At 33.1% G+C, this 20504-nt stretch overlaps 2 protein-coding genes across 3 annotated transcripts in view; both read left to right on the top strand.

Annotated features, from left to right (window-relative positions):
- Nucleotides 1-12267, top strand: part of LOC127714987 (uncharacterized) — a 43525-nt gene extending 31258 nt beyond the window's left edge. Inside the window, exons 1-4 of one of the 2 annotated variants that reach the window (XM_052221028.1) lie at nucleotides 4707-4851; nucleotides 9566-9713; nucleotides 10871-10960; nucleotides 12046-12259. In XM_052221028.1, the coding sequence (XP_052076988.1) occupies nucleotides 4831-4851; nucleotides 9566-9713; nucleotides 10871-10960; nucleotides 12046-12173 (387 nt within the window). In that variant the 5' untranslated portion in view covers nucleotides 4707-4830 and the 3' untranslated portion in view covers nucleotides 12174-12259. Of the gene's footprint in view, nucleotides 1-4706; nucleotides 4852-9565; nucleotides 9714-10870; nucleotides 10961-12045 lie in introns of those variants that run through there. The other variant, XM_052221030.1, reaches the window with a different exon arrangement.
- The window catches only part of LOC127714986 (uncharacterized), an 82718-nt gene that overhangs the window by 44741 nt on the left and 17473 nt on the right, over nucleotides 1-20504 (top strand). The window lies entirely within an intron of this gene.

The raw sequence follows: 20504 nt of genomic DNA, 5'->3' as shown, positions 1-20504 counted from the left end.
GAAGTCATTTCAAACGTTTTTAAGTGAAACAAAGTTCAGACTATGTTTAAAAATAATAATAATAAGATGTGGTATGATTGCCAATGAGACAACTTTCCACCAATGACAAAATGACATAAAATATAACAACAAGATGTCACTGCGCGGCCTTCAACAAATTTTAAACCCTTACCACATAGTAAGCTTTGAAATGGCCCGAAGTGACAAATGTAAAACAATTCAATCGAGACAACTAACGACCCGATTAATGTCCAAAACAATTAACAAAAAATAGATATGATACACAGAAACAAACTACAAAAAACTGAATTACAGGCTTCTGACTTGGCACATACATAATGTGGCGGGGATAAACATGTTTGCTTGGCAAAACCCTCCCTGTAAAATGGGACAGTAGTGTCAAAGTATACTGACATAAGAATAAGCTGTGTGAAACGCGGTAAATTGTTTTTTGTCGAGCCTGCGACTTTGGTCGCAGAAATCTCGACATAGGGATAGTGATCTGGCGGCGGCGGAGGCGGCCGCGTTAACTCACTTCTTAAAAGCTTTATATTTTAGAAGGTAGAAGTCCTGGATTCTTCATACTTTGTATATAGATGCCTTATGTTATGAAGTTACCGTCTGTCATATGTCCATTGTCCTTGACCTCATTTTCATGGTTCAGTGACTACTTGAAAAAAAAAGTTAAGATTTTTTGTAATGTTAATTTCTCTCTTAATATGAGTAATAGGATAACAATATTTTATATGTGTGTACCTTGCAAGGTCTTCATGCCCGTCAGACAGTTTTCTCTTGACCTCGACCTCATTTCATGGATCAGTGAACAAGGTTAAGTTTTGGTGGTCAAGTCCATATCTCAAATACTATAAGCAATAGCTCTAGTATATTTGGTGTATGGAAGGATTGTAAGGTGCACATGTCCAACTGGACCTTGACCTCATGTTCATGGTTCAGTGGTTTTAGTTAAGTTTTTATGTTTTGGACTGCTTTTCCTATACTGTATGCACTACGTCTACTATATTTGGTGTATGGAATGATTGTAAGGTGTACATGTCCAACTGGCACTTGTCATCTGACCTTGACCTTATTTTCATGGTTCAGTGGTCAAAGTTAAGTTTTTGAGGTTTTTTTTTCTAATACTATATGCAATAGGTCAACTATATTTGGTGTAAAGAAATATTTTATGATGCTCATGTCAGTCTCGCAGGTTTTATTTGACCTTGACCTCATTTTCACAGTTCATTGCTCATTGTTAAGTTTTTTTTATTATACTTCACGTTAAAATGCCATATTTTGATTGGCTAATACGAGGGTGTTAATTTACTCTATTACCCTTCATGGAGACGCTTGATAATGGAATTTGATGCGACTGTCATACTACAAGTGAGAGGTTTAGCTAGCTATAAAACCAGGTTCAATTCACCATTTTCTACATAAGAAAATGCCTGTACCAAGTCAGGAATATGACAGTTGTTATCCATTCGTTTGATGTGTTTGTTTTTTTTGATTTTGCCATTTGATTGGAGGCTTTCCTTTTTGAATGTTCCTCGGAGTTCAGTATTTTTGTGATTTTACTTTTTGATCAAGTGTGCGCTTTATTAAATACGACTCTATCCTATGGCAAATACTCTATTACCTTTCACGGAGACGCTTGATCAAGTGTGCGCTTTATTAAATACGGATGGTTGTTATGTACAAGACGTCATAGTTTATTACTTTGAATTTGAAATTTAATTGACAGTAATAACAGAACGTTCAGTATAATAAATTAAATAACACATATCTGAGAGGGTGATAGAGCAGATTGTTACCCCTCGAAAAGACATTGTCAACCTTGGCTTCGCCTCAGTTGACAATGTTTTCTCGGGGTAACAATCTGCTCTATCACCCCTCTCAGCTATGTGTTATTTATATAGTGTTTTGGTCTGTTTTTCTTAAACTATAAGCAATAGGTCAATTATATTTGTTGTATGGAAGGATTGTAAGCTGTATATGTCTGCCTGGCATGGTTCATCTGACCTTGACTTCATTTTCATGGTTCATTGGTCAATGTTTAGTTTTCTTGGTTAAGTCTGTTTCTTAGAAACTATTAGCAATAGGTCAACTATATTTGCTGTATTGAACGATCGTAAGGCGTACATGTTTTTCACGTTTGGTTTATATGACTTTGACCTCATTTTCTTGGATCATGTTAAGTTTATGTGATAGTTATAGAAAAGCTTTATATTTAGGACATCAACATAATATCAATGGTTTGTAAAGAAGGCGAGACATGTCAGCGTGTGCATTCTTGTCTTTAAATATATTTATAATGACGTCAGACTTTATCAGCGTCCTTGAAAACTAAAAACAGGAGACAACGTGTGATTCTGGAACTAAGAAATTTCTTTTTATGACAAAACTTTGCACATAAAATAAGGACAACCTGTACATAAAAGTACATAAGAGACGAGTTTAAACTTGTTTTTATGTATATCAGCCAGTATGGTGATGAGGCTATTCTACAAGGATGATTTCATCAGTTCATAGGTTAATTTTTCTCCTTGGGGAATTTTCAAAAGTTGTTGACTTGGCAAGAGCTTATGGAAATGATAATATACATACATGTACTAACTGAAGTTTATTGTGTTGATTAAATCTAAACTTATGATGACATAATCTTAGTCGCCATTTCCTCCAAAGGGTTACCTCTGACAAAATTTGAAGAAAAAAACTACTTTTTAACGTATCATTCACGTTCTTGCTTAAAGACATTTAACATGGCAATCGTTTTCAAACTGTCATTGGGTCTCATTGGTTGTAATATATTTCGATCGGATTTTAAAATGCGCAAAATATCGAAGATAAGATTTTTAAAATGTCTTGTAGCTGTGTCTGGCCTTATGTGTTCAAATTTTGTAAAGCAATGAAAGATAAAAAAAAATTTACGTTAAAACGAGAGGTCTTCTGTAAAAATGAATAACTTTAATATCAAACTACACCTTTTCCGGATATACCAGTTACTGTAAGTGTCGAAATATTCTCCGTGATCAAATCTTGAGCCTGCAATGTAGATTGTGGTCAAATATTAAGGATATTGACAGGCTGATTTTGATTAAATAGTATCACTCCCTACTCTTACACTACGCCAAAATTGAATTATATTTCTCCCTAGCCTTACTCTATGATAACACTGGATTGTATCTCCCCTAGTTCTACTCAATAGATATTGGAACATTATTCTGGGGTGTCACGTTTAGTTTTTCTTTGCAATTACAATGAATTATTGAAGTAAATTCATTAAATAAGAAACGCACAACCTTCATTAATTTCATTGGAGTCAAACATTCTATTGTGTATACTTTTAATTAAGGTCATTGAAATCCAAAACGTCACTGCAGACACGGCCATAGCAAACGAGTTGGGATATACTTTTTAAAGAGGGATTGAAATGAAAAAGGTTTAGAATATTTGTGTATTATAATTCAAGATTCCAAAAAAAAATGGAAACTCGACTGCCCCTTGAAAAAGTCAATCGCATCTGTGAATTCATTAAAAAAATTATACATGAAAATTCATAAATAAAAAAGGAATTGTTGCAGCTTTTGGGATACTTAAATTTTGCTTCATGTGTCATTTTACCTGGTAGATCCTAGTGTTTCTTATCCCATAGTGCTGTCCACTACTGTCAATGATTCGCACCACTACGTCAAATTGAATAAGGAATGCCGTGTTGACCTAGAGTTTTGGATGCTTTTTCTTGGCAGCTGAAATGGTGTGAACATGTTTTACAGTAGAATCATTCGAGCGTCACTGATGAGTCTTTTGTAGACGAAATGCGCGTCTGGCGTTCACAATTTTAGTCTTGGTATCTATGTGATGAGTTTATTTGTTAGATGTTTTTCTGGTTTGTATCGATCTGATGAGTTTCAAGCCCTTTTCAACTGATTTTTATAGTTTGTTCTTATGTTGTACTGTTACACCACTGTCCCATGTGTGTGTGTGTGTGTGTGTGTGTGTGTCTGGGGGGTGGGGGAGGAAATTGTGAAACTAATATCTTGAAAATGGTGCGTTATTTGTTTTGCTGAATACACATATTTATTCATAGTACATTTCAAACATATATGAATTAATTGAATCTAAATCACTTCAAATTGAAGAGCGAACGATTATATATTGTATATCAAACAGCGAACAGGCCACTCACTTCAGACTCATATTATAGAGAACATGTATAACTTAGATTTGCTTGTACAGAGAGAGGCTAATATTTTAAAAAATGGCTAAAAATACACAAATATAGGTAAAATGACAAAAAAAAATAAAAAAAAAAAAAAATAAAAATCGTCTATTATCTTAAAAATCGTTAAATAGATAGACAATCTGACAGAAAAAAATTGTTCAGAATGTCAAGATCTACCTTCTGTTCATCTTTTTCATGCATCACCATGTTGCGGTTATATAAAATATAATCCTCAGTTTCAAATCTTAGTCACAATTGTGCTGAATTTAGATTTCTTTAGAAAAATAGAAAGCTGTGACATTTGTACGCTTTCAGTACTTATCTATAAAAACATAGCTGATTACTAAACATGATGTAATATGATGTAAATTTATGATAGAATGCAAATAATGAAAATATAACCGCTACTGTAACAAACAGCCCTACTAATAGTTCAGTGGCTGTCACAATAAAAATCTGAACTCATAAAGATTACAAAATTTATTCGTCCGGATCGTACGTGTTTCGTGACTAATGCGGTTATCAAAACGCCCACTTTTGTTAAGTATATTATGATTAGAAATAGAAAGTGTGTATGAACTTCATTTGAAGATAAGGATATAAGAAAGATGAAGTATTTCATTATACTGGTAAGTATATTTTACTTTTATTACTGGTTGAGCATCTTCAGCACACTACGAAAGAATTTTTTTAAACAGACTTCTCATTTGGCAGCATTTTGAGGAGACATTTGTTTTCATAATGCACATTTGGTACAAAGTTATTTAAGAATTATGGTGTCTTTTTACGCACAATGTGTTGTACCACTTTTGCTCAGTTTGACCATTTGACAGTGAACAACAAAATTGATGGATGTTGATATCCTTATGACTTAATAATTTTAAAATTTATCAACGGAGAATTTAAGAAAGGTACTTTATTATTCATGTCAGTTCCTAAGCACCGACTAATGATAACGTCAATAAGGTCACACATACAATGTAAACTCCTCTGTACTATTAATACACGGGTAGTAACGTAGTCATATCGATGAGCGTTTAGTACAGTGATTTTATCATAGTTTGGTTAAGTTAAAAACAATAAGCGAAAACAAATGTGATATACAGTAACAAATGACAGCCAATGCATTACACTCTGGACTTGGGACAGGCACATACAGAATATGGTGGGGTTAAACATGTTTGCGGGCTCACAGCCCTCTCCTCGTCATTAACCTGGGCAGTGGTGTAACAGCACAACAAAGAACAAATTATAAAAATTAGTTGAAAAGGACTTGAGTCATCAGATTGATTCAAGGCAAGTTAATCAAGTAACATAAACACTAAAAACACAAAGAACCGATCTGTGAGTACTCGCATTTACTGGAAGCTAGTTCCAAGCCAATAACAACTAACAAAAATATCATGAATCCAAGACAAACGTTATGTTTTGTCGGGTCAAAAATAAGGTCGTACACAGTTTAAATGTACTTGTACCAAGCAAAATAACATGTGTTTCTTGGAATTTAAATCATTGTTTTCAATCACATTTAATAATGTTCATTTTTTCAGACTAAGTATTAGATCGACAGAGCTTTTTCTGATATTATGGAAATTTAATTGGATAGAAGAAAAAAGCTTAAACGGGTTAAGTGATACTACACAATACATTTGTACAATTTGACAAAAACATAATCAATTTTATTCATGATAAAAATGGACATTATATCAACCTAATTCAAATTCGAAATTGTGATCTTTCATATATTTGAATTCGGAAAGTAGTTTTCTTAGTAATTTTATTTATAGTTTTAAAAAAAAATAAGTTTTAACTGTTGTCCATGTTAACAGTTTGTCCCGTGGAGGGTTGAAGACTGTATGGTTCCCTCTCGATATTGTTTGGTTAGTTTTTGTAGCTGGGTTACTGTATCATAGGCGTATAACCCTACATCTCCTTATATTCATCATAGACATAATCTGGTTCAAGATAAAAACAACAGATGTATAGTTTACTAGAAAAAAAAGTAAAACAAAAATTATGTTTTGATTATAGTTTAAACTTTATGTAGACGTTATTAACCATTTGACTAGGAACGCCGCTCACGATATCCCCGGCAGAGTCCATCATGGAAATAAGGAGAAAAGATTCTAGGTGAAACAGAAGCAACGCTTTCTGTTTTTGTAATTTATCTGATAGAATGCCAATTACAAACAGCAGTGGATATATCAATTCTATCTTAGGAAACACACGAAAAGAAAAAAAATGTATAATAGATATAAGAAGATGTGGTATGAGTGCCAATGAGACAACTCTCCATCCAAGTCAAAATTTATAAAAGTAAACCTTTATAGGTCAAAGTACGGTCTTCAACACGGAGCCTTGGCTCACACTGAACAGTAAGCTATAAAGGGCCCCAAAAGTTACTAATGTAAAACCATTCAAACGGGAAAACCAACGGTCTTATCTATATAAAAAACGAGAAACGAGAAACACTTATGAACCACAACAACAAACGACAACTACTGAACATCAGATTCCTGACTTAGGACAGGTGCAAACAAATGCAGCGGGTTTAAACGTTTTAATGGTACCAAACCTTCACCCTTTTTCTGAAACAATAGTGTTACATCACAACATAGAAAGACACACTATAAAATATCAACTGAAATAGCTTTACTCAATCAAAGGACATATTAACACCAGTGAACATACACTGAACAAATAAATTTGACCTATTATACAATGTAAATACAAAATAAATAAACTAAGGGAAGAATAATAAAAGTAACATGTAATACCGGTATGAAATGTTAAACAATTTAAGAAAAACAATGTGTTCGAACAAAAATATCAGCCATTTGTAATTAATTTGAACACAGGTAAATGAAAATAATTTTGTTGTTAGGTTTACGTATACAGTTCCAATAGAGAAAGGAAATATTTTTACAAAATAAATAATTTTGATGTTCATAGTACGAAGTGAAAATTTATAGTAATACCAAACACTTATCAAAGCTGGTATATAGACCAGATATAACCCTGAATAACATTAAATGTACGCTTTGCCGCTTACGCCAACCAAGGCTTTTTTCCCCTCCTAGTCAATTGGTAAATTGTGTAACTCCATTTTTTCATAAGCGCCATCAAACAAACTATCGATATTAAGGTGAAACAAATATGTATTAATTTGGATCTAAACCATGACAAATGTGATCAAAACCATGATGAATTTCTAGACACTTAACTGAACCATGGCAATCGCTTAACCAAACCATATCAATCTCGATATTTTGGTTATCCTGCCTTAATTTCTTAAAAACAACATTTTCAATGTAGATCGTTTGACTTACAATATAGATTCAAACATCTTATTTGCTTTTTATTTGCTCATTTAAAAAGAACTGAGGCAATCGTTCTGGGAAGTTACCTAACTTAACCAAACTATAACAAAATCACTGTACTAAACGCTCCTCGATATGACGACGTTACTACTCGTGCTAATATCCTGTAAATAATTGACTGAACTTAGTGTTCTTCAATTTCTCACTTTATTTGGTCTATGTAACTTTTTTGATTAGAGCGCATCACTGATGAGTCTTTTGTAGACATTTTAATGCTGGTATCTATGATGAGTTTATTGTAGTATCACCTTCAGCCTTTGATAGCCTGGAAACTGTAATAAGGAGATACACAATCTTTTATCATATCTCTTTATAATCTCTCAACTCAGCATTTGAAAAAAACAGCAAAGTATAACATGCACAAATGACTAGGTGTGATAAAACTTATCCTTTTCGGTCCCACGAATTCGAAAATCAGAAAGTTTCATAAATCTATAAAAAAACATCCTTCAGAGGTTATCAGACATTAGTCTGTCAGATATCATTATTTATATTTTTTAATAAAATCTTCCATATTTGCATTCGGTAAACTTCTTGAATTTAGTTAGAAACCTGTAAAAACTGCTTAAATCGTATCATTTTCAGATTTTGTCTTAAATATATAGATGTCAGCCAATACTTTACCAAAAAGATATTTTGCTACAAGATGTATTTTACAAGAAAGATGTTAATGTGTATAAAACATTTTTAGGTGAGGGCTTTGCTCATATCCTTTGTACAAAAAAATATGTGTAAAATTGCCATTGTAGGTCAATTATGTCAATTTCAATATTACAGTGACTGTTGTGCTCTTAAGTGTCCGGATGATATTAATCTGTTCATTCATCAATAAACTAAGCATTATTTTGAATGGCTTGATTAGTTTTACTAATTTGCTATTTCAGAGGCCAAATTATGGCTCTTACCACACTTCCTCTTTAAATTTATCTGATTTTTGTTTCTAAATGCAACGTAGTGTGAAGGAATCAGATCTGATTATCAAAGCAAAGTAGAAATCCGGACTTGAAATTTAAGAAAATCGGACTTAAACGAATCTTACCTAATACTATAAAAATTCTATATACGAGTTATGAATGCCAAGATAGGCTCGCTGTATTCCATGGTCTTGGCACAAAAAATATACATGTACAGATCAGCTACATTTATCTATTAAATATCCTCTTCTTTCTTTGCTTTTCATGGTTATAAGGGGTATATTAAGGAATTGTAAGGTTATAACGTGACGATAGATTTAAATGAGATTTCCTGTGAATATATGCGCAATGTTTGTCACAAGAAGATTTATTTTTCAGAACTAAGCTACAGAAAAACGAACAATATGACTACTATGGTACCATTATCGGTACATTATCACAACCACTTTTTGCAAAATCCGAAAAAAACGGATTTATGAAAGTTGTAGAATTTGAAGATTGAACAACTCAAATTCACCAAAAACCGAGGAGAAGTGGAGTACTTTAGACGGTTGCTCATGGGAAGTAAACATTCGGGTTATTTGTCGCATTATATGATGTTACATTTGCATAGATGATGACAGTATTTTGGCTACAACTAGAGGAACATACTTATATATATAATATTCATAGTAATCCGCAACACAGATATTTCATATTGGTCAGTCCAATCTCTTTGGCGCCCGTAAAAAGCTCACCTATAAGGAACCCTTTGAAACAGAAACAATCTTTCACGAAAATCATAATAGGAAACTGGAGCTATAATAAAAATAAAAAAAACACAAAGAAGTGTATTGACATAAGACAAAAAAAAAACTGCTGCACTTAGTGAAACCTGCCGTTTGGTTTTGTTTTGCTTCTTTTTTGTAAGGTATAGAACAACAATCCCCCAAATCAATACATGATATTTATTTTCTAAAGACAAAGGATCGACTATTCTTGTTTTACGAAATGTCGAAAAACTTTGTCTACGTCGTTGAAACTGACTGCGTTATTTACCTTTTTTGTAGAGTATATTAGGAATTGTGTGGGGTGCCAATTATCATTTAAGATTAAGAAGAAGTACAACATGTACCAAATCATATGACTGTACTTCAACCGCACCATGCTGTAGGGATGCTAACAATCATACACTTACTGACCAGGAACAACACTTCGGTATGTTATTGTCTTACTGTTGTTGAAGAATGTTTACAATATCTCTTACCAGTAAAAAGTAAGATTTACCGATTCTGAAATGGCAAATTTGTCCCGCATAGTGTGTATGATTAATGTACTAGCGTAATTGTAAATACTGAAAGCCTGTAAACTCAAATTATAAATGATTTCAAATCATGAGAGAGTACTAAACGAAATTCAGCGTCTTGTTCTATTTTATGACTTTATCCTATCTAGCCTAGTTATCGGTTACCTAATAACATAGACTGAGATCTACTTGTAGGATGATTTCCAGGAAGTGGGATCAAGCAAGAAAAATCAGTAAAATTAGAACCGTTTCTGTTACTAAAAATCCCACGTATCCCCCGTTTTAACATGTTTTGACACATTGGCATATTAAGTTGTTTTTTTTCTATTTTTTAAGATAATTTTTCTCTTAGGTTTAACTACAGCTTTTCATTATAATATTGAAGATACAATTTTAACAACATACAAACATACACAAAAAAAAAAAAAAAAAAAAAAAAATGAATTTCCGAACTGTCGTATGTCGGTGACAAATACATCCAACATACCTTGTTAACGTTTTTTCTCTCTAATTATTTAAACACTTTAACTGGTTCGGACCATTTTTAAAATTATTTTGTTTTAAATGCCACATGTTATATCCTGGAAATATCTTTTGGATAATATTATATGCTTATTTTGTTTTTATAAAATTCAATCAGATTTTACAATTTTATCTCATTGTTACGATATTCATGAACTACGTGTGCTTTATGTGCAGAACGGATCTGCTAGCCCTTCCGGAGTAGCTGCGTTATTTTTTGGTTGGGTTTTTGCTCAGTCTTCAGCTTTTTTATGTAGTATTTTGAAGGCTGTTGGTTGTCTTTTAATTTTGTCGTTTTACGCATTTGTACGATTTTTTCAGTCTCACTTCGACTCTTCAGTTTTTATTCTCCTTTATGTATCATCAGTCTCTTTCGATATCTTTTGATTTGTTTGGAAAGCCTTTCATTTCAAATATGACTTGTTGAAAGCCTCACTGACCGGAGAATTTTCGTAAAATCTGTATTTAAATTGAAATAAAATTATGAATGGTCTGCAAATTGCCTACTAATCTAATGACATGAATAAATACCTCATTTACTTATTAGCCCCGGTTCTAGGTGGTTCAAGTGGAACTTGTTCCAGTGTACTTGGAAAGAAAGGTGACAATTGTGATTCTTCTTGTGGATGCGAATCAGGTAAGTTTATTTAATAAAAATGAACGAAGCATAAAAGTATTTGTTTTCCATTATGAATGCGATATTGTCATACGTGTACAACAAAAGAAACTCAATCTAAACGTTAATGATGAAGTAAAAATGAAAGGCGGTCTAAAAATAAGGCCATGTTTTCTTTCTCTGTTCGCATTTCTACAAAACTCACAGTATGAGCAAGATGCAGTTTTTTCTATTCGTGTGGTTTAAAAGCGTTTTATACTTATTAACATGATATGTTATCCTAAATTGATTTATTAGTAAATTCCTATGTTTTCAAATTTAACAATGTTAAAAACATTAAAAAGAAAACAAAAATGAAAACAAAAAAGAATCAAGAAAGCGCATTTCGTAAAATATTGAAGTAGTTCTTAAAATAAGACAAGATTAAAATTGTGAAGAGTCATTACATTTTAAGTCAGTTGTTGTCACCAGTGTTTGCATCAAATGATAAAAAGTCGACTGAATGTGTTTACATGTTTTCCGTCTTAATATTTATTTCCTACAATATAAAGACACAATTTTCATACTTAATGATAACTATTTGTTAAATTGATTGATTGATTGTTGGAGTTTAACATCGCCACTTTCAGTACTATTGCCTATAACATGGCGGCAAGTTTTTATTGGTGGAGGAAGCAAGAGTGCTCGGAGAGAACCCTTAACCCTCAGCAAGAAAACTGAAGATCTTAGTCAAATAAGATAAGATCCGAAAGCACGTGCCGGATTTAAACTCATAACCTCTGTGTTGGTAAGGTAGTGATTGCTGTAGATGAACTTATACCACTAGGCCACCAAGGCCTACGATGTGTTTAATGGAAACCGGCTAAATCAGATAATTCTGACATGTAACGTTAAACACTAATTAAATAATAAATGTATCTCATGATGAATGAACTATGCCGAAAAATCCCCCCATATCATATCATTATTAGAATTACATATCATTAATCGTCACATACCATCTACATTCTACCGTAACACCATTTCTATTTCACACAAAGCTGTGATTTAAATCTGAAAGAATTACATATATCTGTATCTAATAATTTTGTTTTATTATTGTATAGGTTACAAATGTTATAGACCTATGGCTGGAATACAACTTCCAACGAGATGTTATAATGCCACCTGGGTAGAACAGCAACAACATTACTGGGCTAATTGCCACCCACCAACATGTTTTTTTCCTCCATAATGCATACCATAACAAAATAAAAAAAATATTGAACCGCGTATTTATAGTTAACTACGTTTATGACAGAGAAAAAATGTGTTGAACTGCCCTAAGCAATCGGTTACATTTATATCAATATATCTATTACTCCGTTTTCCGACCAGTTGATTTTTTGTTTTATAACCAACGCGTGGTTTGTTTGATCTCAGTTGTTCATTGGTCAAAATTTGATTATTACGTCATATTTTTAAATCACCTGGCCCAATGGGCCAAGTGAGCTTTTGTCATCACTTGGCGTCCGTCGTCCGTCGTCGTCGTCGTCCGTCGTCCGTCGTCGTCGTCGTCATCGTCCGTCGTCGTCGTCGTCCGTCGTCGTCGTCGTCCGTCGTCGTCGTCGTCCGTAGTCCGTCGTCCGTAGTCGTCGTCCGTTAACTTTTACAAACATCTTCTCCTCTGAAACTACTGGGCCAAATTTAACCAATCATTATTGCAGTATCTAGGTTAAAAAATATGTCCGATGACCCCGCCTGCCAATCAACATGGCCGCCAAGGTTAAAAATAGAACATAGGGGTAAAATGCAAGTTTTGTCTATTATTTTGAAAACCGTTATGAATAGAGAAAATCTGACGGTAGCAGAAATGTTCAGAATGTCGAGCTCTACCAATTGTCCATATACGTCAAATTGTCAGACGACTTCTTATAGGAGTTATTGCCCTTAAATGACAAATTTTACCATTTCTTTTCAGTTTTGCCTATTATCTTGAAAACTATAATAGATACAGAGAAGGTTAATTCCTCCTATTCCTTCATTTTAAAATCTCGTATGCCATTTGTGAAAAATCTATGTAAGAATAGGAGGAATAGTTGAATAAACAAGGGATTAAATCAGATTAAGTTGTAAAAACATAAAGCTAATTAACTTCAGGTAAATATCCATAAAAGCTGTCGAGTTTGGTGGAAACTATTAATAGTAGAAAATGTAAAAACAAAGTTGTAAACAGATGCATGTCTTTGTCATCTATGCTTATTCTGTTTTATTTTATTTTTCTATCTTTTTTCAAAACTATTGTGTTTATTTGCACCAGTAATGAAAAGGCAATGCCATTTAGTGAATCTATCAAAAACCAATAAAACAAAATGGTACTAAGTCTGACCCAAAAGATAGAGTTCACTATTACAATTATGTAAGCAGTATTTAAGCACCATATTAAACTTTAAATAGTTAGTCTACAATAAAAAAAAAATTTATCTTATACATGAGAGAAAAAAAAAAAAATTCAAAATTACTAGACAAAATGAATTGTTTAGATATGAGAATTTTTCATAAAATCAGTCCATATGAAACAAGAATTCAAGTTCTACAAGATGTATGTTACATGAACCATTAGAAAATTAACAAAATTTAAAATGCAATGTTTTTTTCTTCAAAATACGAGAATTTATCACAAAATCAGTCTATATAAAGTCAGTATGATCTTTGACCATACATGAATTGGTCCTATCTATGGATCCTATGTGTGACGCATGCAGCATCTGGGTACTGTGGACCATCTTACTTTGAGTGATATAAAGTGTAGTTTAAATTTAGCTCTGTCTATTTAACACTATATTTTTGTAGCATTTATCCAGCGTCAAGGCTGTCTAGTAAGATTACAGTTCAAATTTTAACTAAATGTGTTAAATAATATGTATAACTCATTTTGAATTCCTCATTTCTGTATAAATATAAAAATAAGGAGATGAGGTATGATTGCCAATGCAACTATTCATGACATGAACCAATGAAAACCAATGAAATATAGGTTCCTGACTTGGGACAGGCAAATAAAGAATATGGCGGGGTTAAGTCTTTTCTTCCTCATTGTTTTTCATATTTGTCATATTTGGATTTTTTTTATATAAATTCAAAGTACATTTCTATATTTAAGTTTTCTATTTCATTCTCTGCAATGCATCCATGCTTTTATCTTAATTATATTATTTGTCATAAATAAGTAAAAAGGGTGTATTTTGTGCACTTATTTACCTGTACACCAATAAGATATAAATGTTAAAACAACAAATTACCTTATAACAACAGCTATTGTACTTTGTTTGTAGGAATAGAAGGAATATGTATTTTTAAAATGTAGGAATAGCAGGAAGACACCACAGAGAAACATTAAACTGCAAAAATGACCAGCAAGACAAGTTCTACAAATAAGTCCCATGGTCGAAATCGTCAGCCGACTCCTTATTATAGTTACTGCCCTTTGATGATGATTTTTACCAATTTTTTGCGTTTTTGCCTTATATCTTAAAAATTATAATAGATAGATAGAAACTTAAATAAGCAAAAATGATCAGCAAGACAAGATCTGCAATTAAGACAATATAGAGGAAATTGTACGACGTCTCCTTGGAATTATTGCCCTTTAATGACGATTTTTACCATTTTTTAAGGGTTTTGCCTTACATGATAAAAATTATAATAGATAAATAAACACTTTAAATCACAAAAATGATCAGCAAGGCAAGATCTACTAACAAGTCAAATTTTGCTGATATAGGTAGTTGTAGACTGTCACTCTTTATAGGAGTTATTGCCCTTAAATGAGGATTTTTTTATCCTCTTTTGTGTTTTGAGCAAAAACTAAAAAAAATATAGAGAAACTAAACAGACTAAATGATCAGCAATACAAGATCAAGAAAACAGAGATTTTTGTCATGAATTCTATTCTCGTCTGCAATAATAGAGAGTGTCCTTTGTTGAATATGCACATAGACCAAGGTGAGCGACACAGGCTCTTAAGAGCCTCTAGTTTTGACTTCCTTTGATTTTGAGATTGTGATATATAGCCGTTTCGTTGATACATCAATTGCACAAAACCGAAAAACAACTAAAAGACAACCAACAGTATACAGAACACAACAAAGAACACAATTTTCGTCTTTTATTTTGTGTAATATGTGAATGTTATTTATAGATATGCAGACTCTCTTGTTTAGTCTTAGCTATAGTCACTTTTGGAATGTATCTACCTTTAATGAGCAGACTTTTAAAATTAATATTGTATATATAGGACACTTAAGTTAAACTTGCTTTTTATCTTAAATGGAAATGTTTACATAACAGGAATCGTTATAACAAAATCATTTTACTTGTATGCTTCTTATAACTGATTAATACACAATAAGAAAAACATGAACTACCAAACATGCTGTACGTTAGAACAGACCACACCAACATCGGGCTCATCCAGAAAAAATAGACATACATACATTGTTCAAAGATGAACAACACCGAACAAAACATGTTACAGATAACCTGCCTTAGATTGGTACAAGCAACCTGTGTGGTGGGGTTATATCCATCTTTTGTGCTTAAATACTTAAAACTTAACCTTTCTATCCCTTTTGTCGTTCAGTTAAAGAACGCAATTAAATGCTTCCACTGTGCACAGTGCAGCTTTCTAAATATTCCATCTAACGTGAAATAAAGGATGCACAGTGCAGCCTTCTATATACTCCATCTAACGTGAAATAGTTCTCGTAGCTTGACATTTTGAAATTGTCAATATGGGTGTGTTCAGAACACACCATTACCACAGAAGACATGATTTCAGGTTCCCAATTGTATAATTTTCATTTCGATGTAGCAGTGCCTGCATATGGAGTATATATTTTATTTACCCCCACTTTGTAAGATATTCCAGTGCTTACGTCTCCTATCACGATGTCCTTGATAGAGGGTTGCTGCTAACAAGGATGCTATTGAATCAAAGGTTCCAAGTGGAAGAGTTGAAGTCACCTTTCGAAAGATGAACAAAGATATGTCCTGATTGTCGTAGTTACACTATCGTCCTCTTTCTCCCGATTGTGACATCAACTAATCAACTAAGGACGTCACTAGTGGAGCAGGATATTCCTACCCTTCCGGAGTAACTGAGATCAACTCCAGTGTTTGGTGGGGCTCAATTTGCTCAGTCCTATAGTTTTAATATAAAGTAGTAGTCGGGGACTTGTCGTCGTCTGTCGATTGTTTTGCCATAGCGTTAGCAGTTTTTTTTTTACTTAACACCAAGTCTTTGATAGAACCATGCAAAAGGCTTATAAGTTGGTCCGAATGACATGTCAGCCAAATGTAATGAAATTTTATGTTATGATAGTGAAGAGAAAAAAAATCTAACTTTAAAATTTGATTTTAGGCTATTTTTAGATTTTGCAGCGCCATCTATTGGAAAAGGCTTAATTTCCCAAAATTTCTTCAAAAATGTCATAACTTTGTTACTCTGAATATGCTAGATATGGTTTTTTTCAGCTGATATTTGAATAGATTTTTATGACAAGCATCATTTGTCCTTCGAAACTTGACAAAATGTTTTTCCTTGAGTATAGCTATATTTTGGGGCTGACAGGTCTTAAAAGGCCATTTTGGACATTTTTTGGATACTTCCTAAAAAGATCAACAAAAAGACATGAAATCTCTTAAAGTACTTTGATTTTTTAAATGTTTCTATAAAGGTTTACATGTGTGCTACAAGTTTTAAGATTTTTGAGCTGTGGTCTTCTACACCGTTACCATGGCAACGGAATAACAATTGTAATTTTCACAATAATCCGTGTATTTAATCATGAAAATTGATTTACCTTTTGACACTGACTTATGATATTTGACATGAAGGTGTATTACAATAAGACAGTGTATCTCATAAAACTAAAACCGTCAAATGACCTTGACCTTTGACCTCAAGGTCAAAATAATTGATTTTTTTTACATTTTCTTAGCTGGAGCACACCTTTTCATCTCCCTTTCCTCTCTTTTAATACTTGACACACATGTGCAGCACCTCAATATGAAGTGTCGCGTACCATGGATGATGACCTTGATTTTCGACCTTCAAGGTCAAATAAAAAGTCAAGGTCAAATATTTAATTTTATATGTCACCCTAAAACCAAACATATTCTTTCTTGCCATGTCAATATGAAAATGAAGAGATGTGGACTGATTGCTTATGAGACAACTATCCATCACAGTTAAAATGAAGTGGTAGTAAGCAATTTGAGGCCACAGAACGTGCAAGACCTTTGAAGTGCACCTAAGGGTTTGTGCCTGGGGGTCATGCCGCGCCCCTTCATATAATAATGTTGTTATTTAGATTTATCTAAAAAAGGGTTCAGAACCCTATCCTGAACCCATATTTATTCTTGATTGCCTTTCTAGTTCATCATGGGGGGGGTGGGGGGGGAGGGGTCATACCCTGCCCCCTATATACCATTGATGGTAAAATAGCTTGAAATATGTTCATATCCCTACCTCTAAATTATATATATATATTCTCAATCAGCATGACACCACCTTTGAGTACACCATACATGTACATGTTTTTGCTGTGGTTCGTGCCCCTTAGATACCGGTCAGATACCCACCCCTTAACCATATACTCTAATAAATATATCATGACTAGACCAATTAAGTGTAACGTATATTTTGTCCCTCATGCTCTACCCCTTTGTTTCATAAATTAGTAAATATATTGAAAACAGTGCATATTTCCACACATTAACCATATATTCTTACTTGCAATGACAATCTTTTTTTTACCAGAGTGACTTCTACAGGGGAGACATTATTTTTTATTCACTAAAACGGTTCTACTTAGTTGTAATTAAATTCAAAGACAATTTAGTAGAAATCTGACTTTATGAAGAAAAAAATTGAAATACTGTGAATTCAGAACTTAATGTGTGTAATAATATAATTGCGTATTCAGGTTGACCGTCAAACATGTGAGATTGATTAAAGCAAATTTAAATTATATTGAATATTGTACAAAAAATGAAGATGCAACTAAGGTCATGCCACAGTCTGGGCCATATATAGGGCTAACTACATGGTGTGAGGTTTCCCAGTATGTTGCAGAGCGTGTGGCGACCTCTGGGTGTACATTTTTGTTTAATTAACTTCTGAGATGAAATATTGTCTTCTTGACATAAACCCCGTATCTGTTCTTCTTGTCCCCCTTCTGCATCACATTGCGACAGGGAATATATAAATGTTTTTCGTTTATCTGTCTGTCCGAGCGAGCATCGGTCCGGATTGTAAACTTTCTAGAGTAATTAATCGTTATCTAATTTGGATAAAATTTAGGCAGTAGCTTTCTACAGACAACCGGTCAAGTTTGGAAATGAGCCCTGTTCAAAAATTTAGTAGGCGGGTGACATTGAAAATCTGTTGTGTTATTTATATTGCAATATTTTTTTGAATTTTAAGAAATATATTTTGAAGGTCTCGATCAGAAAGTTTCGACATACATTGTACATGTAAAATTCAGTTTGTTTGATTTCCCAAATAAACTAAGAAAACCATAAAGTTTTGATAAATAAAGGCTGGGTTTTGAAAAGGCCTAAGATAGTTGTAAAATTTCCCCAAAATTGAAAGAGAACTTATTATAATACCACATCTTCTTATTTTTATATTGTATGCTTTTTTGAGCAAGGAGAAAAAAAAACTTGAAAAAGACCTTGTGATGAAGGCATTTGCGATCGCATTGAAAAAAAAACCAACTCCATATAAAATGTTTCCACCAAAAGAATGGTTATCATCAAATTAGAACTGAAGCTTATTTGGAAACTTTACCTTAAAGAAAACAAATGAATTGGTGGACAATTCTAATAAAGTGGAAACAATTGATGAAGCAGATGTAGTACATGTTTCAGATTTAAATGAAATACTACTGTCAAATATTGAATATATTGAACTCAAGATCAGTTGAGGACATTATAACGAGAAATATTTGCTTCTTCTGTCTAATATATGTGTTTATATAACAGAAATATTTGTGAATGTATTATGACGTGCATCTGTTGCATCACAATTTGGTAGTAAAATGATTTTCTTGAGTGTTTGGTCCTTGGAACCAGCATGAACTGTACATTCAAGTCTGGCAGTTGAATTCTACGTTTGACAACATTTTGACAGTCTACGAATCATGTCTAGTCATTTTTGTAAACATCAGCGTTTTATCTAATGGAACAGATTGCCCAGCTATAAAAATACAGTCTCTGAAATCATTTTCAAAGTATAGTTTAAGAACAAAGGGCCAGTGTGAGCTTTTCCCATCAATTGGCGTCAGTCGTCCGTTAACTTTTACAAAATTTTTCTCTTCTGAAACAATTGGGCTAAATGTAATCAAACTTGGCCACAATCACCATCGGGGTATTGAGTTTTAGAAATTGTGTGCGATGACCACCCCCTTCTTTCAAACCAACATGGCCGACACGGCTAAACATAGAACTTACGGGGTAAAATGCAACTTTTGTCTATTATCTTGAAAACTGCTATAGATAGAAAAAATCTGACAGGAGCAGGGATTTTCAAAATGTTGAGATTTCCTTACCATCTATTTACGTCAAAACTTTAAGACGAGCTCCTGTCCAAGTTCAAATCCATGAAAGTTTATCATGTCAAAAAAATTCAATCCCAGATTGTCTGTAAATGTATAACAAACTAAGTCCATTTTTCAGAAAAATACTGAAATGAAAAAAATATATTTTCAAAAGTTTGCTTCAGACATTATCTCTTAATCATAAAAAAGCTTCTGCCAAAGTTTTATAAAATTGTATGAAGGTTTCTACATCTACATCGTTGAAATGCAAAGGGTCTAAGACCCATCACGCAAGTACTAATTAAGTCATTCAATATGGTGCTCATTAAAAACATATTTACATGTGAAATCAAAATTTAGTGTTTGTTGCGTGACTACTCTGTTTAATAAGATGTGAGGCTGTTCTTGAATGCCTCTGCATCTTCTATATTTAACAGTCTTATTGGTAAGGTATTCCAGTCTTTGATTGTCCGTGGAAAGAAGCTGTAGGTGTTGTTTGAAGTTTGAAGGTTTCTAAATTTACTTTGGTGATATTGCCGTGTTGTCCTGCTTTGTTGTTCTACATAATCTGGAATATTAATGGCTATTTGTTATGTTTGATTACCTTATGCTGAGTTAGAGAAAACGTAACTTTGATGTACCTTATGCTGAGTTAGAGAAAACGTAACTTTGATGTACCTTATGCTGAGTTAGAGAAAACGTAACTTTGATGTACCTTATGCTGAGTTAGAGAAAACGTAATTTTGATGTACCTAATGCTGGGAGAAAACGTAACTTAGATGTACCTTATGCTGAGTTAGAGAAAACGTAATTTTGATGTACCTTATGCTGAGAGAAAACGTAACTTAGATGTACCTTATGCTGAATTAGAGAAAACGTAATTTTGATGTACCTTATGCTGAGAGAAAACGTAACTTTGATGTACCTTATGCTGAGAGAAAACGTAACTTTGATGTACCTTATGCTGAGAGAAAACGTAACTT

This window comes from Mytilus californianus, unplaced genomic scaffold (genome assembly GCF_021869535.1).
Source record: "Mytilus californianus isolate M0D057914Y unplaced genomic scaffold, xbMytCali1.0.p SCAF_9, whole genome shotgun sequence".
Classification (NCBI taxonomy): Eukaryota; Metazoa; Mollusca; class Bivalvia; order Mytilida; family Mytilidae; genus Mytilus; species Mytilus californianus.
Note: the sequence above shows the minus strand (reverse complement) of the source record. Positions and strands in the feature narration are given on the sequence as shown.